A 24,377-nucleotide genomic window follows, 5' to 3' on the forward strand; every position below is an offset into this window, starting at 1 on the left:
TAGGCAGAGGTACATGATTAGTCCCAAGGCATATAGATCCGAACAACTAATTGAGATGACAGCAAAACCCCTTGGAAGATATGTATTCGATGTGACACAGGACTGGCTGGATATAAAATACATGTTTGTTGAAATCCAAGCAAAATCCAGCTCTCTTCAAACTACAACCAAGTAATCGTTAATATGTGGAGAAATATGGAGAACAAAGACAAGCCTGGTTACCTCGGCACAAACAATTTCTTATCACTTTGTGTTGAAATCAATAACGCAATTTGACAGCTAAAAAAAACTTGGCCAGAAGAAACAACAGCTCCGGATGTGATTATCGTTGACTGATTTCAATCAGTATTATTTTCTGTGAAGTAGTTTACGTATTAATGTGAAAAAAATGTCAAGCTATTTAAAACACGTAATTTCAAAGTAAATAGGTCTGGTCCTGGCAGCCTTGTATTTTTTCTTTTACTTCTTTTTGTTTTGCAAACTTATACAATAGTTAGTACATTTATCATAATGAAAAATGCTGTCAGTTAAAGTTGGAGTGCAGTTGTTTACAAAAAAAAGGGAAAAAAATATAAACCAAAAAAAGACCATCTAAAAATAAATAATAAAAATAACATAAAAAATTAAAATAAATACAGGCAGAGCAGCACTTGCACTAAAGAGGGCGACTTTGTAGTCCGATGAGCATGTGTGCAAGAGCAAACTGCGGTCACTCACTGTGATAATAGCCAATGGCTGACATGAGCCGATCCCTTACCTGGGCACAAAATGTGATTGACAGATGAACAGACCAAGGGCCGAAGAGGGGTGATCAAATGCATATTAGAGGTTGACAAATGGTTAAAGGCACCTCTAAGCCAGACCTAAACAGAAGACCCTCAGATATAACATATTTCATTTGGCTCACTAACAGACAATGGTGGTATAAACAGCACACTGAATCTCTGCTTCTACCACTGCCCAGTCAACAACTTTCAAATACCCTCCTGGACTAATGGTTACATCTTATTGAACCATTAATCACAAGCATTGATGTCTCATCCCTCATGAGAATCATTGTCACAGTGATGGTGCACCATGTCATCATAAATTCAGCCTTCCACAATTTATTTCTTGGTAAACAGAGGCCGATTTATTGCCCGTTATTCCCTCTTGACATACCTTCAAGGCCAACATGACACACTTCCAGGCACATCTAAGAGCTACGGTAGTCAGGCTTTCTGCATGCCAAACACAATGAAGTAAGAGGTATCATCCCCATCTCAATAACGCAGCTCATAGAAGCAATCTTTCCCCTCTTTGCATTACCCAACATGGAGGTGTTGTTTAACACTAGCAACCATTAGTTGTCATTCAGTATGTTTTCTGGCATCACAGAGTGACCCAAACTAATAAGTATCCAAAATCTAGTTTAAATCCTTCACATTTCTCTACACCTCACAAGGAAGTGGTTTTAGCATTGGGCCCAAGAGCTGACTAACTGTACCTTTTGCAGGGCTCAAACGAACATCCACCTCATTCAACATGTATGTTATGGTCCACCTCATTCAACATGTATGTTATCTGTTAATAGATTCCTGGCAATGCGTTGCTAGCCTAAGGATCTCTAGATCATCTCTCAAATGACAAGAAGACTAAATATGAACAAAGGTGAACTGGATTTCATTCAAACTCTTGAGAGTTGAAAGTTCAAGAAAAGAACCTATGGTAACCATTGAGAAAATCAACTTCATCTGTGGGCACGGAACTTTGATTTTACCATATTGTAAGATAACATGGCTCCAGTATCCTGTATTATTTCATTTGTTCCACGTTTTAACCCATCTCATCACACAATATTGTTTGTTTAAAACAACATTTTTTAAGCAACGGTCTTTTTCAAAAATATTCAACATAGTACTCACTCACCAGCAAAGAGCATACAACGTACTGCAAGCAAAGTCACAAAAATGAAATATAGATTGAAGATTGGCACACAGAAAAGCTATCCAGACCTCACATACAGGCAGAAGGCAGCACTGCATTCTGGCTTTTCCAGCTTATCTCCATAAGGGATTTACCTGGGAATCTACATACAAAACAACGTTAAATGTGTAGGGGGAAGTTATTTGAAGCCCTGGGCTAGTCTAAACAAGTCTAGTCGTCTTGTACTAGTTTAAAGGCGGTTATTACCAAGCCTTAGCCTTAATCTCAATCAGCAGAATGGCATTTGAGTAGATATGTTGTACACAGGGACGTATATCCAGGGGAGTGTTACACCCCCTAGTAAATACATTATCTGATGCATAGGGGCTGATTATGATGCTGTCGGAAAGGCTACGAATAGCATCATAATGTGCTGGTCAGATTCCTTTCCGCCCGCCTCATTACAATATAGGCGGTTGGAAAGGAATCTGACCGGTTAGTCCAACTGGCTTCCGAAGGGCTCGGAGAGCCCGTCCGTCAGTCGGAATGCTGTCAGTAATCCCAAGGGCGTCTCTTTCTGCATGAGGGATTACGATGTCGGATTTCGACAGCCTTTCAGTGCCGGTCTTTCCGACACAGATAGGCTGTCGGAATTCGACTTTGGGGGCCCTCAGCAGGGCCCTCATTGGTGCACAGTCTCTGGTTGCAGGCCAAGGGGGCACCTATGGTGCCCCCCCGTTGATCCCTACACCCCGTGGCAGACACCCTGAGGTGCCTGCTGCGGGGTGCAGGGATTAACTGCACCTCCTATTTTACAATGGGAGCATGTATTCTGGCCGGAAAACATGCTCCCATTATAAACTATAGGCATGCACCCAAACAGTGTTCGGTCCCATGACCAAAATGATGTCGGGCGGAGCAAACTCCGCCCGACATCTTAATAGGGCCCATAGTTCGGTACAAGTGCTTTCAATCGGGTATGGTGAGGTGTCCGTCGGATTTCATTAGAGATTTTTCCATATACACAGACATAAATGCACACACACACACTCTATCTTCCCGTTTTGAAAGCCTTAAAAAAATATTCTCCTACTTAGTAACCCTACCAATCTGCACTACTCGCCCTTTCCACTGCCCTTAAGTCCCTCTCATATACTTTAACATTAAATGTCAGAATGATTGTTGGAAATTTTAAGCTCACCCTCCCCAATCTCACTGACCAAGCTAAGCCCCTGGCCATAGAGAAACATGGTGAAAGAGTGTGTAAAATGTAGATCATATTGAAGTATTCAGGAGGTGCTTGCTTTAAATTGCACCTAAAGCAAGCATGCCTAACATGGCACACACAAGAGGAGAAAGGTGCCACAACAGCCCAATGTTAAAAACAGAGACAAAGGAAGACTGACTGGTGCTATAACAGCTAGGACTATTCGTGCAATTAAAGCATTCAGTCATAAGATACTGTGGTCACGTGATGTTTATGTACTGAATCATTTTATAACTTTAATTGTGGGAAATTATTTAGCATGAACCTACGCCCCTGTGGCACTGTATTACTTTTCATAGGACGGTTTTTACATTCTAGAACATACAAACTACAGACACCCAGATGAAATCCATACCACGCCTTTGAGTAAGATAACAATATAGGTGGAAGATGCATAACAATTTGCATATAGAAAGGGGCTGAGAGAGGACCAGAAATGAAATATTTTACTAAAACAGCTAGAATTAGAGAATCATTTTAGATCTTTGAGAGGAGGGAGGTTTTTTGTTCTTTCCTGAAGGATAGGAATATATTGATTGTTCCTGAAATGTCGGGCACATATGGATCAGATGCATTTATTCACATACATATTTGATTCAGGTAAAAGCAAGTACATGCCCCAGTGCAATCAATTTCCTGTTGTGTGACTCTTGCATAATCTGGATTAAAAAAAAAAAGCTTTCAAAACGTAGGCACTCCAAGACCATCAAGTGTAGGGGGGGCTTTGTGCATACACTCGTGCATGCATCTTTATATATCAATGATTCTCTTAAAAGAGTTAGATTAATACATTTTTCAGCATTTCTCCATTTGATATTTCCTATAAGAATATATATCTGAGCTAATGTGTTTATTAGAATTTATGTCGCTGTGTTAAGTGCATGTTTACTTAACAGAGCAACACAAAAGCCATAAAACTGAAAGTCAAATTAGTAGACCGCATAGGATAGAATAAGACAGTTATGCCAAAAACATGACAGAATCTGGAGTTAACACCCTGTAATATGACATGCTAATTAGCAGCAAGATGCATAATTGAATTGGTGGTTGTATGTTAGTGATTTTGGCATAGTAATCCTTGTTAGTAGGAAATCAGCAGTAAAAACAGATGAAGTTGTTACATTCTTTGTAATATACATGATGTATTGTGGTTTTAAATGACATTGGACACAACTACAGATCTGTTTATGTTAAAGGAGGAAATTAAACCAATTAATATTTTCTCCCTAGACATTAGAAACATTTTTCGGTGGTTCAAGAAATTCAAATTTTATGGGTATAGGGAATGAGGGTAAAGGATCACCATTTAGCCTTGGGTGACAAGTTAGAAGCATGCCATTAATGGACTGTCGACTTCTCAAATGAGGGCGGAAACCTGGAGGGTGCGGATGAGTCTCCCTGTCTCCCAACTCACGCTAGTGACCTTGTCACTTATTTAACGTTACATATTACAAGTATTAATTACAAGTTTGGTGTTTTATTGCACAAAATGCAGTGCTATAAAACCCCATAGTTCACAGTGAACTGTGAAATATAGGAACTATTTTCTGGTTCCCAGTGAAATACATGTTTCTTCTTCATAATGACACCCTCCCAAACCACTCTATAGATGTTAACTTTTCTCAAGGCTGGGAGGATTATGCAGTAAAACTATCTAAATTATGTGGCAAGGTTATCAAAAATATGCGGCAAAAAAAGGCAAATTATATAGCGCATTTTCTGATGCTATTAGTTTAATTATTTGAGCTAGAAACATAATTTTTGTGACAACTACAAATTTTGTGGCAAATGTGGTAAATCCATAAGTGTGAGGTAAAGGATGTAACCAAAGAAACTCATCAAGTCACCGACCCTCACCATTGTCTATTGTTTTATCAAACATCTGTTCATGAAAGTTAAACCAAAACATTTTAATTTCATTCAATGCCAATTGTTGGTCGCACGTACAAGAAAACAGCTTTTTCAAGCGGACTACCAGGGCCGGACTGGCCATAGCGGGCACAAGACATTTCCCCGGTGGGCTGCCCGGGTGGGGCTGGTACTGCGTCCCCGGGGGACCGTTTTTGTTACAGAGCTGTATTTGCAGCATTGTGGCAATATCGGCCCCGTAACAAAATCAGCCAAAACCGGCCTTGGCAAACAGCTCGGCCACACCCCCAACCACCCAGGGGGCTGGCCGAGCACTCTGCCAGAGTCGGTTTTGTTTCCCAGGCCGGCCCTGCTGACTACTCAAGAATAAACAAGTGATATGTGAATACATAACGGGGGATTTGTCAAATATTGACCAATATTTCCATCTCGGGGTTCTGGTAACATTTACAAACCACTTGGCCCTCGGTCTAGTGATGCATGATGTTATCAGAAGCCATCAATGACAATGTTAGACCATATGTGATGTAGCCTTGTTTATATTGTGCTAATAAAATAATTTGTATTAAAATAAACTTTCAACCTGGTTTACTTACACCCTAACCTCTCTGAGCCACAATGTTGACGATACATGCTCTGCTTAGACATGGTGTAATCTTTGAACAACCTTTTAGAAATGTGGAAAAAGCAATGGTATCTCAGGTTATGATTCTTCAGCAATAGAAGCACAATCCTAACCTCGAAGTCGGAGAACAATCTACAAGTGGTGGGAAGGTTTCTGGAGGAAGCATGTCCTGAAAAAGTATTTTAATCACAATTTAAGGAGGACGCTGGAAGTACAATTCCAAGGTACTTTTTTCCGATATATTTATGCCCAATTATCAATTAATTAAAAAGGTGTAAATGCTTGAGACATATAAGTAAGTGATAGATCTGTTCATTTATAGACTTTACAGACATAGTTTTGAACTTTGGAGCATCAGAATGCTCATTAATTTCAATCACATCTAAGATACAACTTTATATTTATGGGTCACATAAGCTAAAAAGATCTTTCAAATACTTTCAGTTTACTAAGTCTACACACGAGGGCTATATGGAGTGCACACACTACTCACAACCCTGGAAGTGGATGCAACTGACCGTGGGAAACCACAAATAGTACATTTGTGAGTGGGAGCACAAAGAGGTTGGATTCAGGAAGAGAGGAGTCATGAGGGCAGAAATTGTTTCTCTTAGCCTTTGGCCGGCTACAAATCATGTGTTATTTGTACAAACTCTGCCCAAATTGATAATAATGAGAAAAGTTATAGTTCGTTGTCTTGGATTGCTGCATTTGTCACAAAGATGCCAGGATTTAAGGGTCAAATGGCTTTCCTGGTCAAAAACATGGCTTATAGGAAAACAACGCCTCAAAAGCGGCAGGACAGAAGAATGACTGGAAATGTAGTGAATGGAGCAACATTCACGCAAAAATAATAGAAAGATCCCGAATGGGTAAACAAAGGCTTTTGTCATACTTAAGCTCCACACCATATATAGTTTGTGCGTACAAGTAAGGAGAGCCATGAGCCATCTGGATGGGCATGGCAGCCCTTATATGGTGACCCTCAAAAAGTCCTACAAAAAGAAAATAGTTTACATTAGAATTCTTTCACACAGGTTACTTAATTCCGTTCCTCACAATTAAAAATCATTTTACATTGAAAAATCGAATCATAACATGGTTTATGGCTCGCACAAAGGGCCTTTATTGGAAACACTAGATTCGAAATAGATTTTATTTTTACTATTGGGACTTAAGAGAATTAAAGAACAAAATGCTCTTATCCAATCGCTGCAACTCAGAATGCTTTGCATGCTGCCTCATGTGACCCTGTGTGATCTTTGAACGTGAAACTCGTAGAGGCCACTTGATGACCTTTTCCTAGAGGCTATATACATACAATGTTTACACTGCTCTAATTATTTTCATGTAGCATTCCCAAAACTCATATCAACATTGCAGACTCCATTATTCACGGTGCATGCCTTTAAAAACGACTGCTTCGGCATATAAATAAATCATCAGAAAAGAAAAACAAAAACAGGTTTATTTCTGCTCCATTCGAGAACGACAACATTTTACAACTTCTAGAGCGCAGGACGCCCCAAAACGTAAATTTGCCTACGTTTTAATGACCTGCTTGTGTGCTGTTTGAAAGAATGTGGGAAGCCCCTCTATGTTGCAAATTGGCAGAACCAGAGGGCGGGTCCTGGACGGCCTCTTTTACCTCTATTAAAAGCAGGCGGTATTAATCACTCCATTTTAAAGGCCCCTGACGGTTGCTATTCATTGGGTTGGCCATTGTGACTAAGGCGTGCTATGAATAACCCTCAACCCCGCCTTTGTGGCTCTGAGTAGACTCTTAGCAGCACTGCTCAAAGCCTGGAAGAGAATTGCTGGAAGAGGCTAGGAAAGCAAAAACAACGGCCATTTTGAAGCAAAAGTGGGCATATTAGAGTGAACTTGTGATTCATTGATCACGCCACACTGTGTCACCTCCTCTCTCTGCCTCAATGCACCCTTCACTCACCCTGGTGGGCGTGTGGAAGACAATCTCTGCTCTCCCCATAGCAACGGTTGCACCTCAGCAAAAAGCCATGTTTTGTGCTCGGTGGGGGGCAACACATGAATGTTTGGGGCACACAAAACCATGCACATGTTTCTTAGCACTTGATGCTCAAGTGGTTAGATTTTATTTCTTTTTTGTTTGTTTGCTTTTTTTTTAAAAAAAGGGAGAATTTGAAAAGCCCGAAGCAATTAATTCCTGTATTATGCAGGCAACAGAGCCCACAGCCCTCTTATAGGCCTGTGTAGTGTAAAGTGCCTTTGAAATGGTTTCGGAGTGCGCATAAATGCTCCTCATTTAAGTATTTGATGACACGTTTCTTTTTTTGTTTCAAGTGATTTTAATGGAAAGTTTCCTTTAGGAGCAGGCGTCTAAATGTGCTTTTAGGTGCGAGAAGGGGGATTAGGTGCCTATCTTTCAACCCCTTGGGACTTCGCCAACCAGTAAGAGGCCTGCATTAAAGAAACAAGGTTTAGACATACATAAGAACCTGAAAAACGTGTACTACAAAATACCTATTTTCTATTCGATGCTATTTCACAGCATTGCCTTTTACTAGAAAAAAATCTACTTACCTGTAAGGTTTATTTCATAACACAAGTCACATATTTACATTGCGACAGAGTTAATTTATCTTGAATCATTTTTGGATGCCCGTCTTCTTTGCAAAGATTGCATTATAACAATAGAACCCATGACTTTTAATCAATGCCCCCCCCCCTTCTGACGTAAATAAATATAAATATTCATTGTAAAAACTATGGGGCAAATTATGATGCAGCCCTAATTTCGGGCCGCATCGTAACCGGCCCCTTGGTTTACTTTCCAACTGCCGCATTACAATGTTGGCGGTCGGAAAATAAACCGTCCGGTCATTCCGGCTGGCTTCCGATAGGCACAAGGATCCCGTCGGCCAGTCGGTACCAGCTCGTAATCCCAAAGGGCAGGCCTTTTCGCCCTTGGGATTACGATCTACAGTTTGCAGCATGATTTCCATGCCTGCATGTCCGACATGGAAACCAGCAGGAACCCTTTGGGTGTGCGGCCTCCGGTTGGGGGCCGAGGGGGCACCCATGGTGCCCTCCTATTGATCCATGCAGGGATGAACTGCACCTCCCATTTCCCTATGCGAGCATGTATTACGGACGATTTACGGCCATAATACATGCTCCCATACGGAAATATAGGAATGCGACCCAACAAAGTACGGTTGCATCCCAATTAGGCGGTCGGGACCACCGACCAGAAGTCGGTCTGTCCCAGGACTGAGATGCTGTTGGGCGGACTAAAGTCCGCCTAACATCATAATTAGCCCGGATTGTTTTCCTGTTTCATAACAATATCCCAATTTATTAAAAATTGGAAACTATATTCAAAATTTTGGCTCTCCATTTAGATTGAATTCAAATTGTTAACTGTTCACATCTGACTATTATTTCAATCGAAACATAAATATGAGATGGTAGAACTTCTCTAGACCCACCCTTTGGACCCACAATAGATCCTATTATTTTAATATTGATTGATGAACTGAAACGAAAAGCAATATTTAAAAATGAGATATAGCAGTGATGTTCAACTCTACACCAAGTTGCATCCATTGCTACAATCAGCCTCAGAATAGGATTCAAATGTCAAGTAAACCCCATCCGATAGGTCACTATTGTTTAGTTCAAAGATGACCGATACTTTACACATTGTTTTGAGATAAATGGTCATCTCTATGACCCATGCTGTGCCTCAAATAACACATTGGTAAACTGGTTTCAAACATCATAAACTTTATTTCTATCTTAAAGCTGAAACAACCAATTATACTCCCAGCTCATACTTATGACTGGAGTCCTAGCAAATTTATATTGACGAGATAATACACAATGACCATGGTCACCGAAAACAACATTTTCTATTCTTATAATGTACAACTGCCATTGAATGCAAAAGTGCATAATAAATCTGCTTCAAACAACAAAGCCACTATAAAATACACAAAAAACCTTTGAAACAAATGACCAGTTTCTTAAAAAATACAAAGAGTCATGTTTAACAATAGGGCGAATCATTGCAATCACTTTGTACCTGTACAGTGCAGGACTTGGCGTTGTTACAGTTAGTAAGTGACCAAAACGTCAGTAATTTTGAATCACAGTAGGCCAAATTCAGAGTCTTGTCTGTGAGTCTGTGTCTCTTACTCCCGACTAAGGTTTGACTTTCTCCTGGATTTCCAAGAGTGAAAAACAATTTCTGAAGGAAAAAAAGCTTTCTGGTTTTGGCCCTTATTGATCGCTCCACTCGGTATCCCACCTCCTCCATCCCTACAAGTACATGATTTAATCCATGGCACAACAGCATGGTTTCCTAATGACTCCTGTTGAGGTGAAATGCCACAGTGTATAGTTTTCAAGCCCAATGACCCTTGAAAACCTTCTTCGAAGTTGGGTCGAGCCCTTATGATTGCAGGTCTTGAGTGCCGTTGTGGCAATTAGCCTAACTTGCTTATATGAGGCAATCACCACACTGGAACTGGAGCTATAAAAACATGCTCTCAAGCAGAAATCACCTACATTATTTTCTGAAATATGTTTTCACTGGCGTGATTACTGCTGTGCTTGTCTTGAAGTGAGGATTTGCAAAGTTTGCTAAATTCAATACCTAAGCAATAGCAGCCGTTCAACATTTGTTTGCCCATCCAGTGGCTGACGCACGATGAAATCTACCTGCTTAAGGGTGCTTGAATGTGCAATGAGATAGAATAAAAAAAAATACAAGTGGCATTCAGGGCACTAGTGTATTTGTAGCCAATAATTACGCTCAGGCAAATTACCGGTGTTGCAGAATCTAGAATTTCCCTACAGGGAAATGATCACCTCACTTGGTGTTTTGCATATTGGAATGGGGAATAACATGTGGATGCTGTTTTTTCCACATTGGGAAAACTGCAAATACGCCCATTGCAAGGTTTAACCTGTTGAAAATTGTGTAACCCAAACCACTATGGGTCTTTTATGTTCACTGTAAACGTGACAGAACTGAACGACAATATCGCGAAGAACCTCAAAGAACCATACTGTTGCTCACTCTATACTCGATTGAGTCCATTCACAGACTAAGAACATGCCTGAATAGAAAACAGGGTTTCACTGAGCTTCTAACCACAGCCAGACTGGGAACCAAAACCGGCTCTGGCAACCAGCTTGGTCGCCTCCGATAACAAAAACGCCCCCCCCCCCCCGGAACGAAACCGGCCCCCACCCTGGCGGCCCACCGGGGAAATGCCTGGTGCCCGCTACATACAGTCTGGCCGTGCTTCTAACAGAGGAGAATGTTAGATTCTTAAGCGGACTGTGACACTCAGGGGGCAGCTACAGAAACTATACTTTTCTCAGAGATAGTTGGGAAAGTCGATGAACCATAAGTGGGTGGATGGGAGAAGGATAGCACCATTGCAACCAGATGTATAGCTACACTTGTGCACTGACCTTCCATTACACAAAATGTACACCAGGGCACACATCCCATTCACTACTCTGGAATAGAGGCTTCCAGGATCAATGGTAAACACCAGACACATGTGGACACCAACTCTGGGGCTGCTACTGCACAAGTTACAATATGTAAGAAATATGCATTTTCACAAAGTGAACTAAAGACACAACAAAGGCCCTTTTTTTTGTTCATCGGTACCCATGCTCTCATTGATGGTACAATGGCTAGTGAAAAAATAAATCTTGGCAATTCTCCTGCAGAGAAAGAGGTTTTCAAATGACTGCTTACTCTGTTTTGAATTATCACATCATAACTTTGAAACGGGACTCTGAAGAACAGTAGTAAAAAGTGCACACACATAAAGAGATATGATGTGCAGAGGATAAAACGTGACTTTTGGAGCAGGGCTTCTAGCGGGCGCTCCGATGATGTTATTTCGGTATTTGGTGTTTATATTTTACAGCTGAAGCACAGGGCCTGTGGGACATGCTGCTCTTGATTAAGGTATTTCAAGGCAGGCGGCCGGTCCCTTGGGAACCCTCTGTTTACTCCCTTAGCAACACCTGATGCAAGGGGAGCGCACATGCAACAACATGTTTGCCAGGATTACAAAGATGCGGCAACAGGTGAGCCGAGATGGTAAACAAAGAGAAGTACATGGAGTAATAAAACTCTCATGATCAAAATAAACAAATGAACTTAACAGGGAAATACTTGATCCTTTTGTTATATGGACAATAAGACAATAGAAGTTGGTGTCTGTGTGTGTGCACGTGTGTTTGTGGGCTTTACAGATAGAAATCATGGCTGTCTGATAGAGGGAGACAGGTGTGAATAGAGGTGAGCAGCTATGAAATGTGTAGAAAGGTTTGGATTGAAAAGGGAGGGCAAGCGATATGGTTGTCATGTAATTAAAAAGGCTACATTAACATACAGGTTGGGATACAATTTGGTTAACTTTCCTCAACACTATTTTCGATACTAGCTTTAGAAGGGTAGGGGGAGGCCTTGCTCATGTGACGTCAGAACACAAACAATGGGTGGGGAGTTTCTGTGAGGCTGCGCGGAGGCGCCTCTCACTACACAACCTTAGAAAAGGAGTAGGCAGCGCTACCCCTAGTAACTGAGTCTTTAAGCCAATGGGGGACCTTAAATAGGTGGCGCATCTTTACTCCAACATCGAGACTTGGGATCATGGGACAGTTGGTTATCAGGATGCGCTAAAATCATAATGGCTCGCTACCAACGACATTTAAGGGCCAAATGACCAAGTGGTTAGGAGAACGTGTGAAAGAGTTACATTTTGAATTAGGATAATGAGAATTGCATTGAGAAACAAAAAAAGCAGCGGAGATCAAATATGGGACGCACAGGAGTCAGATTATATAGCAAGAGAATATGAAGAAGGTGTAACCATAGCGATAGGAAAGTAGTACGTATGACAAATATTACTTGACTGGATTTAATGACCTTGCGCGATATTAGTCTAGCAGAAGGGTTATCACCCTGTGAGATTTATTGCAGGTTAGGATATTGCATTTCTGCTTCAAATGTGCAAAATTGCAATCTGACTCCTAGAGAAAAATGACAGAAAAACTCAAAAATTGTATATTTCGCTACCAAAATGCTACTTCTAGTCAAACAGGCAAAGCTGCATAGTATTCAAAGGTAGTATTCCATAGAGTGAGCAGTGCCAACACCAATTAGTTGTGCAGTTCCTCATAATGTATAGAGCATGTTGTCTTAGTTACTGCTCACATGGCCATAACAATATCCAATGTATTTACCTAGTAGGCATACCTGGTGTAGCACAATAGGACTCATTTCTATTGAGAAGTTCGAGAGGTACTTAATAGGTGTTGTTAATATTCCCAATATTGAGATCAGACTAAGAGGCTTATAGTTACAAAACGACTCCCAGAGATGGCTTATGTGGAGGAGACCACCGCGATCTTTCTCTAGACCTTCTTCATTGCCCCTGAAGAGCTTTATGTAAAATCAAGCTTTCGGGTTCTTCCAAAACAAGTGTTAATGGGATTGGTCTCATAAAAGATCCAAGGGCAGCTCTTTCTGGAGTACTGGAAGATAAATGCGCCGTACACAATAATAATCTTAGCACTATACATGCAAGACGGCATGGGGGAATTGGGAAAGGAGGCAAAAAAGAAACCTGCTCCAGATATTCTAGGGGTGCAGTTTATTGATGGTGCAACTAAGTTGGAAACTCTAGCCATATCCCTGATGTGGGCTTTTAGCGTGCTACTCCATACATCTTGGAACGTGAGCTCACTAGAATGAAAATGTACTTCAATTCTCTGCCACTGCAGGATAAAAAACGACATTATATTGCCCACTTCTGCTGGAAATAATTCATTATTCTCAAATTTTGTGAAAGTGAGTTTTCGGGGCCCAAGTGATAGAGCATCTTCTAACCTACCCATGGAGGGCTTTGAGAAATTCTTGCTTGCAAGGGCCACCATGTTGATGGTTTGGGGTTTGAGTCAGACAAATTCAAGGCAGTCAGTGGCTAGGGACCAACCCACGATGCAGAATCTGGATGCCAAACCATCTGGTTTTGTTGCCCCAGTTACTGTAGGCGATTATCGGTTGGCAGAATTGTCACTTTTTTTAAATTCACTTGGTGCAATATATAACTACCTTTATGCACGCTGCCTTTTCTTTAGGTCTACTTTGTGTGGTGGTGTCGAGATAAAACCTAGCCAGGAAGGTATACTCAAAAAACCTCCTTGTGTTAGGCGCCGCAAGCTACTAGAAGCTTAGAAGAAAACAAAAAAAGTGGCTCTCAAATGTGAAGTCTGACTATAGACATCCTTGTACTGACAGACATTTTTAAACTACTAGGACAACACTTAGACAATAAATTCTCAATATTTAAGTACAAAAGCTCTGAAAGGAGGCAATATTGATATGTGATCAATTTGTGTGACATCAAAGCTAAATGACACCACTGCTCAAGACATTACATATTAATATCAGATGATATATATATCCCAATTATTTCAGGTGAAGTAATGAAAACTACAACTCCCAGACTATAGTCTTCTGAGCAATGGAAGCCTCGGACGTGAGAATCGGTGAAAGGGTGACCAGGAGTGAACTGGCAACCCTAGTAATAAGCAACTATAGGAGAAAACATTCCCGGCCAGTGCCTACAAACTGATCTCTTTCAAACATAACTCTTCTTTCAGAGAGCTATATCAGGACCAGGGTTCTTGATTTATTCCCAAGTTTAAAAAAAACGACGCAGAATAAATTATGTCTTCCTCTGTCGTTCCTGCAAGCTGGTTAATTGCATTTGTTTCATATATCTCCAAACAGCCTGCTACATTAATTACATTCTGTAGCACCAAGCTCCTCTGCTACACTCTGTCACTTCTACTGAGCACTTAAATTGTATCCCTCTGAGCTACACGCCATGTTTCGGCACTTACTCATAATTACATTTGTACCATCTAATGCTGAGCACTTCTCTGTGCATGGTTATGGTATTGTGAGATGTGATCTGTTTGTCTTTGCCTGCGGAAGGGGGTTGGTGCACCGACCGTGCTTGTCTGAATGTGTTTCGCTGGAAGCCTCATGAGCTACCCTCCATGAATGTTTGATGCAGAGCTGGGGGTGGGGCCAGCTGCCTTTGACCCGGCTCTAATTGCAGTAGGGAACACCAGCAGCAGCAGTGCATGGATTAGCGCAGAACTCACACGCGTGGCCAATTTTCCTTGGATTCGAAAGATCTCGCTTGAATTCAATTTGTTATGTAGGTTTAGACTGCACTTGAAGACCACAAACAAAGGTGAACCTGGCGATTGAACGCCGATTTACATGTTGGTGGATAAACAGCCCCTTTTAGATGAGTCGGGCTTACGGTAAGCCCTCTCAACACTCTGTTGTCACAGATTGCCCATGGCTGTCAACAGAGACCAATATGCTCTACTTGTAATAAATACACCCACTCTCCACAGAATGATACAGTCAGAGACAAACATCAAGAACACAACAACAAGAACCTTGTGTGGGTGTCTTAACCACAAAGTAGCTGGCGTTACTAAGAAGGAGTCAGGGAAGGCAACTAACCACATTCAACAGCAGTGCATGTAAATTTGCCACTTTTTGTTAAATCTCGACCAGAACAATGCTGTGTTACATGTGCACAATAGACACAATCTTTACCTGACCTGAAAATTAATTCAATCCTGAATAACGCATAGGTCGATGTAAGGTAAGTGATGCCTTGGATCAAAAGACACCAGCCCAACTACAAACTGTTCAAGTCATACCAAACAGGCAGTGTAAAACAAAGCAACAAAGAACAAGGTGCAGTAAAATGGAGATTGGGGTTACTGGAACTCCACCACCCTCAGTGTAACTGGCCATCTGACAGTACTAACATGCAGCCAGGCCCCCTCAAGGGTGCACAAAGTGTCTTGGTAGGGTAGTGCATTGCAATAGAAGGCCCCTTTCTGCACAAGGGCTCTTGTCGCACCCTTAGAAACTGCAAAGTAGAAACAGGTGAAATCAGGAAGTAGCAACATTAATCTGCATCTCTACAAAGTATCATGGCACCTACCAGCTTCGGCAGTTGAGAACCACTGACATCTAACAATATTGAAATAAGTAGACTGCCGAGCATAAATGTGTCCAGACGGATCAAGCAAAGACAAAGCTGTGGTACAAAGCAGAATAGAACCTCCAGCCTGAGCAGCTGGGTGTACAGTAATGGGCCAAGCAGCAAGTCTGAAATACTTGAGGGTCAATGTCTCCAAGTCCAATATCTTTATCAGGCAAACAATTTACATCCGAAATTCTCCCTAGAGGAGTCTGGTCACAATGTGCACTACAACTGCAAGCATACACACTTGAGGGAAATGTGTGGATGCAAGTAGAAACCGTTTTCCACTCAAATACCTGGATTATAGATATGTAGGCCCGTTTATAGCAGTCATTTTAAACCTAAAACACCTCTAGGTCATTTCGCTTTGCATTTAATTGGAGCTCACCTTTCTTTAACCATGGGATGTCTACATACAAGTGTCACGAGGTGTACGCAGAACTATTAAAATGTGGTAATGTAGCAAATACAGGAGAAAATATAAAGCTCAGATACAATTATGGCAGGACCAACTCAGCCTTTTAAGCATTCTGGGGAAGGACAAAATGTGTACTGTTGAGTTGGGTTATGATGCTACCCGCCATTAAGCAATGGATAATAACTAAGGTGACAAGGGATGCAGGACAGCACAGGTGATTAGAATTCGATTCTAGAGAGAGCTGTGCAGTGGCACCAATAGTAGGAAATGGTTTCTAGCTGACAGCACTGAGGAGTCAGGACACTGCTGTTGTAGCACTTCCGGTGGGGGGGCGGGAGGGGGGTTGGTGGTGGTAATGGTGGTTGTGGCGACGGTGTTGTGTGTGTGCTCAGTCCCACAGAATGCTAAGCTGATACTTCTGCTTGTCTGCCCACCCACAAGATGAAAGGCTTCTCGTACAGTCATTTACCCTTTCGCAGCTTACTGCCACCACCACAGGAAGAATAAATCTGCCAGGGTGACCTTCCAAGGCGGATATCACGGGCATAAGTGAATCATTCCGACTGAAGTGCACTGGGCGCGAGGAACAAGGCAAACTGCAAGCAACACATTCAGCCACAGGAGAGTGTGTGAGGGCAAATCCACACACTCACATGAAAGCAAACAGTACAGAAAGACAACGCTTCAGCCATAGAAGCATCACAGTGATTGGCTGTGGAATGGAGTGTACGCTCCGGTACCTAACCTCACCAATGGATCACTTTGTGTGACCCTGAGCAAACCACTATATACCTAGTTTGTGCCCATCTGTAAAATTGAGAGAACCTCCAAATTGGACAAATGCTGGCGTTGGGTCCTTTTTAAATGGTTAATTGGTCCATGGACTTCTCATAACACTTGTTTGCTCTGCCCAACTGTAACGGGCCTAGTATGGTAGACGGTTACTGTATGTGTACACCGCATAACATGGAAAAGTATTTCTGACATAATTCTGTTGATTTCCTACAAGACAGACAGGGCCCCAAACTGACAGAGAGAGGTGAATAGACAGAGCGAGAGAAATCTTGATTTATGAAAGGAGGTTCGTCTTGGAGTGACACAGTTTTGAGCAGCGAATCTCCAACTTCAGATCTCAGCTTTCCCGCGACTAAGCTGTGTGATCTTGGGTCCGCTGTTTCACACAGTTTTCGGTGTGTCCAGGCACACCATGAAAACCGGGAAACGAGCATTTCCTCGCGGCGCATTTCAATCTATGCACATCGGGATCTGTACACTAGATATATGTCTCAGTGGAGACGTGAACCGATCTCCCTCTCTGCAGTCACCCCAAAGAGATGGGTCATGGCTGATGTCTCTAATGCCGACATGCTCAATACATAAAGATCTCTCTCATTGAAAGTAGATCGAGTTTCACCCCACGGTCACATCCTCTTAAAGGTCTATGATCTAAGCGTAAAGGGAAACTTGACTCGTATAGCTCCTCGTTGACTCCACTGTCAAATCAATGCGCTTGCCATAAAAGTTCTTCAAAGCCTGCTCCCCGGTGTGAATTTCTCCCAAACCCTGCAAACGCAGCCAAGTTGGCAGTATCCGAGCTTGACAGAACACTAGGACCCAGAAATCCAACAAGTCTAGCGTGTGCGCGTGCAGATAAGAGACATTTTCAGGGGCTGCTCCACTAAATGGATCGACCACCTAGCTTTGTAGGTTTTTTGTTCTACGCTGAAACTGCAGTGCTGGGGACCTCGACCCTACGTCATCTGGAGTAATATCACCAAACCATTGACTGATTCACTCTTAAATTGTGGCTGCAAATTACTCTTTCACTGCTGTCCCCACACCCAACTGCTGAGACAAGCATTAGAAGGAAATACTCTCCCTAGCTCCAGTGTCCCAGACATGTCTCATCTCAAACCCAATGAAAGAGAGACTGCCTTCGCAGTCTGTATCCTACATTAAAGTTCAGCATTCTAGCCTTGAACAGTATATACAACCGCAAAGACGCTATGCAACCAATAAACGAGATGTCCATCTCTGTTGTATCACGCTTTGTGACATGTTTGGTGTTGTCATTTAGCAGTGCACAGTAAATATTATGTTTACTTTTTATATGTTATTAAAAGTTACCCGTTTCAGGTTTGTTCCCCAGCACACGTGCTGTTTCACGGCAGACGCTTTACAATAAGTGCAAACGTACATTTTCAGACAAAAAAAAGGAAACTTACCAAACACCTGCAAGCACACACAACCACAGAGCAGGAGGTGAGTTAGCAGATCCATGTTGTCATATTACACACAATCCAGAATCTGAGGTAGCACAATCCCAGAGCGTCAAGTGCTAACAAGTACCGGGGAGGGGGAGGCACGTGGGGGCTTCGCTAGGAGCCGATCACGCAGCAGGTAAGTGATCGCAACACCTCCACAGCGCCTTGAGCGAAGCGGTCAGAGCAGGACAGCGCTAGATCCATAGCACTACACAGGTTGCCTCCATCCACTCCGATTCCCAAATCCCCACATATCCAGCCCAGCCAACGCAATTTCTAAACTGCTCCCCTTAAAATCCTTGGTAATCCAGAGCCAGGTGTTTCCTCCAAGGCCAAAAAACATAGAGACCGGTTCCTTAAAAAGTGCACTGCGAACTTCTCAGAAGGCTGCATGAAACAATTCTGTTTTTGCCCTGTTCGTAGACAATCAGCCGGCGCAGCGAGTTTCTCACTAACTTGCACCCAGGAGGGTGAGGGGAGGGAGTGTGTGTGGAAGTGCCGGCTGCCCAACAGTTTGCTGAATGGAGGCAGGTGCCGGCAGAGGGGCGGGCGCTGCTCTGGGGCAGGGTCGGTAGGAAGAGTGTGAAACAGCCCCGCTCAGCCCAGGCTTCCCGTCCCTCCGCTCGCACTGCTGCTCCCCCTGAGCCAGGCAGTGGCAGCGGCGGCAGCAGCCTCCAGCCCTCCTCCCCTCCTCCCCCGCCTCGCTCCCGCAGGTCACGTGGCGCTCCCTCTCTCGATGATCCCGCGTCGCATCCCGAGAGGAACTTGCGAAGGGGAGGAGATGTCGGATCAGCCAAGTGGCAGAGGCAAGAGGAAGGCGGGGGAGCGAGGCGTCGAAAGCATCCTCTGAGCGCTGCACACCGCAGATCAGAGAGCCGAGCCGTCCGGGGATAAATAACCGCACACAGCCCTCAACGAGAGCGGATGATGTGCTTGGAAGAGGGAAACGAGCACTTATGGCTTGGTCCTCTTTTCTTGCGCCCGTCCCCCTCCTCCTCTACCCCATGCATGACTGCATATTAGTTCCTTCGTGACAGACAGGCCATTTTCTGGCAGTTTTCAAGCTGATGGCATTCCCTATTGTTCAGAGGTTCTGTACAGGTACACGAGTTGTGAAGCGACTGTTGGTGATGGTTCTCCGCCACCTCACAGACACGCTTTAGTTATTTTAAAGGCTCTCACACCAGCAGCGGCTGAGCCTTTCGTGTGTAGGGCGGGGGTCACCAACTGCAGAGGAAACGAGCCCATTGCGTTTTACACAGAGCGCCATGTGAACTGTTGTCACCGCTGTGAACGCCGAACACACGGCGTCACAAACAGCAGCCGCCAAGGGATGACAATAACAGGCGCCAAAAGCGAGAACAATGGAGCCCACCCCGGGCAGGTAGAGCAGCAGCATTAAGAGCAAAGGGGTACGGCATCTGCCGTGCAGTTTATGTAAATAGTGTGGATGTCGAGCCACGTGTGATCACAGGCTCGCTGCTTCCCGGGGGCGCCGATGATTCACGGCGGGGAGGCACGCACTGGCACGCGGCCGGGAGCGGCGCTTGCATTACAAGGCTCTAGTTCCCCCTGCTGGAAGACCTGCTGCTTTTGTGCTTTACGCCGCTCCATGGGCTGGGATCGCAGAAGCTGAACCAAACCTGTCTGCGCCGAGGCAGCGATGCCAAGGACAGGAGTCGACAAGGGGAGTCGCGGCCATGGGTGCAGTGGCGACGGGGCCCAGAGGGGCAAATTGACCCAAGACAGTGCTGTATTGTTCCTACCCATCAGCAGTCAAAAGGACCATTTTCCTCGCCTTGCACCAGGGCCCGTGGCACCCTTGTTATGCCACTGGTCTCGAAAGACGCGGGAGAGCCGGGAGAAATTCCCTGGGGCAGGGAGCTGCTCAGGTCAGGAGAAGAGTTGTTTTTGGGGAAGGGTAGCAGAGCATAAGGCAAGCTTGATGTTCCGTTTGTGGTCCAGATACATTTCAATAGCACGAGGAAATAAAACGGGTACATCCAGGTGAACGCATTCATGGCAGATTTTAAGGAGTTCCACATGATGTATTTTTAAACGCACATAATACAAATGGACTAATTTATAAAAACAATCAGAAATTCGAGAATGGAGCAGGGGTTGCAAAATCTATGCTGAAAATAATTGAAAAGGAATTATTGATCTTTGAGGAAACACAAACCTGAAGTACCCCAATCCAAAACTTGGAAAGTCGCTCCTAAAAGATGGCTCAGCGAGTTTAACATTTGCAGCTAGCTGTCCTGTGATCTAATCTGCAGCCTTCTTTCCTTCCTAGGTCGGTAAATTGAGTACCAATTACTTTTTCACTAGTAACGCTTAGTATTTGAAACATTTAGAAATCGCAGGTATGTTCCCATGCTTCACATAAAAGCTGCACTTTTTAGGTCTTGCCTAGGCAGCGCTTGCGCTGTCTCTTCTAGACATGCTGTATTCAAGATATGGGCATGAGGCTTCGCACACATCTTTTTCAAAGTCAAAGTCAAAAGAACTTTATTTCGGAGAAAATCTCCATAAAAGGTACATAAAATGGCAGTTTAAAAAGCATTTAAAAACATACATACAAATAATGATTTAAAAATGTTAAAACATTAAAAGGAAGAATAACAAGACATCTATATATCCGCAAGTTACATCAGTAGTGCACAATTTAACCCGGTGCAAATTAATTCAGGTAAGCATGTTCAGATACCGTTTTCTCGAGTGCCAGAAAGCCCCCAGAAATTTGGCCACAGCAAACACAATATGAGTAGCCATTTCAGTCTTGAGAATTCTGAAGGCTTCATGACACCTGGTGAAACCCAGATTCCTGCAAATGGGAATGATCCATTTTCTGCGCGCCGCACTATAGCCCGGACAAAAAAATATGATGTGCAGCTCTGTTTCGTCACTTACTCCACATGCCGGGCAAGTGCTGGGTGCAGACTCGGACCAATGACTAGTAAGTGCACGGGTTGGCAAGGACCCGTGCCTCCATTGGAGGTAAAGCTTCCTGATTAATACAGGGTAAATATTTTCCAGGGTTAGTTCAAAACTGTAGGTATTTTTAATGCAGAGAAATTGCTCCGTTAGGGTCCCTAGAGTTGTGGAGGAGTGTAGAGTGGAAACTTTAGAGTTATAATACAATTTGGTTAAGACCTTTTTTGGGAGCCTGGGGCAAGCATCCAGAGGGTCATTCCAGAGAGTGTCAAGACCTAAACCCACCAAACTGCTTCTTACGAACTTGAGCCAGGCAATACTCCCCGAATTTGGAAGATTAAGGACTTCCTGCAGGCCCTGTCTATAGTGGATTAACTCTGGCACCGCCCAGAGTCTGCGCCAGTAGATCAAAGGGCGGAGCGCCAGTTCTTCTTCCAGGGGTCTGATGCCTAAGTCAAGTCTTAATGGCACTAGGGGTGTGCTTGAAGGGAGGGCTACTAGGCACCTAAGAAACCTATTCTCCTCTTTAGTCAAGCTAATCGAAACTTTATGGCCCCATAGTTCACTACCGTATGTTACAGCTCCTCTGGCTTGCACCCTGTAAATATGGAGCGGAGGACCTATGGGTTTAAGGGTTGACCTATTCTTCCCCGCCAGCTTTAGTATCCCACCCACGTGTTGTACTAGTTTTAGCCTTGCCTTTTCCTGATGCGGACCCCAACCCATTTTCTCGTTAAGAGTTACACCTAGATATTCGAAGGTGTTAACTCGTTCTAACATGTTGTTCCCTATGCGTGGGATGCATCTTTTTAATTGGCTTCTGTCCTTTGTAAATGGCGGCTTTTCGTTGGCTAGTAGGCTCAGTAGTCCCTCCTTGGTGCCGCTTTTTCTCTTCTTGTAACCTCCCATGAGGACACCCCCCTGTTACATGTTTTGTTACGCGGTATGTTTTAATTTACTGCCTCTGAGCACTATTTTCTAAAATGCAAACATTTCTAAAATTGCTCCTCGGTATCCTAACTGTCAGTGGACACATAGCAACATATACTCTTCAATTCCACAGACTAATATCTTTCATCCTTTCCTTACTCATCCCTTACATAAACTCAGATGTGAATGCAACCAATCAGGAGTGTGTGCCAAACTATCCCTCTTACCCTTACATCTCTGCAATTTTTGCAGAACTTTCAACATCTGCATTTCTATAACATTTTCCAAGTCCTTATGATGATATATTTGTGCACCCATTACCCCTCAGTCATATATATCACTTAAAAACCCTAACTGGACATATCACAGTATCTCCCATACTCCTCAATGTCACACATGCCCCCACAACCCTCTGGTCTGAATTATTTTTCCTGATCCCAATGTGCACTCTCTCAATCTCAACTGCCACCTAACTTCCCCTGTCCTGGACTCAACGCCTCGCCTCCACACAGACTCGACGCCTCGCCTCCCTTGTGCCAACTGGGAACTGTCCTCACCTTAGCACCTCTATGATGCTGTGCATCCTCTACTATCTACGTTTCCTTGGTACAGTTGTTTGGGGGTCTGTGGGACTCCGTGCCTTGCCTGCGCACCTCGCGTTTGACACTGTACTTTGGATTTATGCCTGTAACAATGTCGTAATAACCCAGGTGGAGCTATTTTGTTTCTACAAGTTCTATTTTTGAGGAAACCGTTTTTAAAGTGATATCTGGATACATGTATGTCGGATTTTTGTTGTTTCGGTCTTGTCTGGTTTAGATAAAGATACTTTTTTTTCCTAAACTGGTGAGGTGTCCATATGAGGTGTTTTCACTGTGTTATTGGGTGTTTGGGTACAAATACTTTACACACTGCCTCTGGGATAAGCCTGTCTGCTCGTGCCAAGCTACCAAGGGGGTGAGCAGGGGTTATCTAGATTGTGTAATCCCCTTATCCTGACTAGAAGCAAGGGTCCCTTTTTGCACAAAGGTGCATACCTCTGCCAATTAGAGATCCCCATTTTTAACAAACGGACTCCCTTCGCCTGTTTTATCGACACATCGCTGCAAAAGATCACTGCATCACTGCTGTGTGCCCTGAAGTATAGTTACCACTCGACGCATCAATCACGCTTTTCACCGCAGGCCCGAGCTGGCAGTGACAGTGTGTCAGAAGAATTACCGCAGCGTGAGTCTCGAGCTCCGTATCACCAACGTCCATGACACCTGCTCTAACTCTGACACAGGGCCTGCTTTGAGGCTGAGGAATTGATGCAGTGCTTGCTTTGCGACTGTGAAATTGACACAGCGCCAGCTTTGCGACTGTGAAATTGACACAACGCATGCTTTGTCGCTATCGCATTAACGCAGCACCTCTGGATTTTTGACGCATCGTCCCTGGGCGTTACCTCTTCGTCGAGACTGCAGCGCAGTAAGGAACGCATCACCTCCATTGCCAGTAAGGAACCGACGCATCACCTTTCCTGCCAGTAAGGAACCAATGCATCACCTCCTCTGTGTAGTTAGGAACCAATGCATCATTTTACTTTTCCTGCCCCTCCCCTGTGCCTTGCACTGTCTTCGATTTTTGACGCATCTAAGGTACTTTGTACCAAAATGAATGCATCCATTGATTTCTATGGACTAAACTTGCTTAATCTTTTAAAAGTGATATTTAGGCTTGAGTATGATGGCTTTTTGTTGTTCTGGTCTTGTTTTATTCAGATAAATATTGGCTATTTTTCTAAACAGATGTGGAATCCTTTCATAGTTTCTTCCACTGTGTTACTGTGTGTGTTGGTACAAATACTTTACACATTGCCTTTGAGGTAAACCTGACTACTTGTGCGAAGCTACCAAGGGGGTGAGCAGGGGTTATCTTAGCTGTGTGACTCCCATACCCTGACTAAAGTGAGGCTCCCTACTTGTACAGGGTGCAAACCACTGCCAGCTAGAGACCCCATTTCTAACAAAGACATTATTGTTACTGTACATTGTAGCATGACAGAATGTTTGACTCAATG

At 43.5% G+C, this 24,377-nt stretch overlaps 1 protein-coding gene across 13 annotated transcripts in view; it reads right to left on the reverse strand.

The window, feature by feature from the left end:
- Positions 1-19,131, reverse strand: part of ROBO2 (roundabout guidance receptor 2) — a 746,476-nt gene extending 727,345 nt beyond the window's left edge. For all 13 annotated transcript variants that reach the window (XM_085623038.1, XM_085623035.1, XM_085623037.1 and 10 more), the window contains exon 1: positions 18,410-19,131. In XM_085623038.1, coding sequence (XP_085479164.1) covers positions 18,410-18,464 — 55 coding nt within the window. In that variant the 5' untranslated portion in view covers positions 18,465-19,131. The remainder of the gene's footprint in view (positions 1-18,409) is intronic.
- Positions 19,132-24,377: the final 5,246 nt, after the last annotated feature.

The sequence above is a fragment of the Triturus cristatus genome, chromosome 8 (genome assembly GCF_964204655.1).
Source record: "Triturus cristatus chromosome 8, aTriCri1.1, whole genome shotgun sequence".
Classification (NCBI taxonomy): Eukaryota; Metazoa; Chordata; class Amphibia; order Caudata; family Salamandridae; genus Triturus; species Triturus cristatus.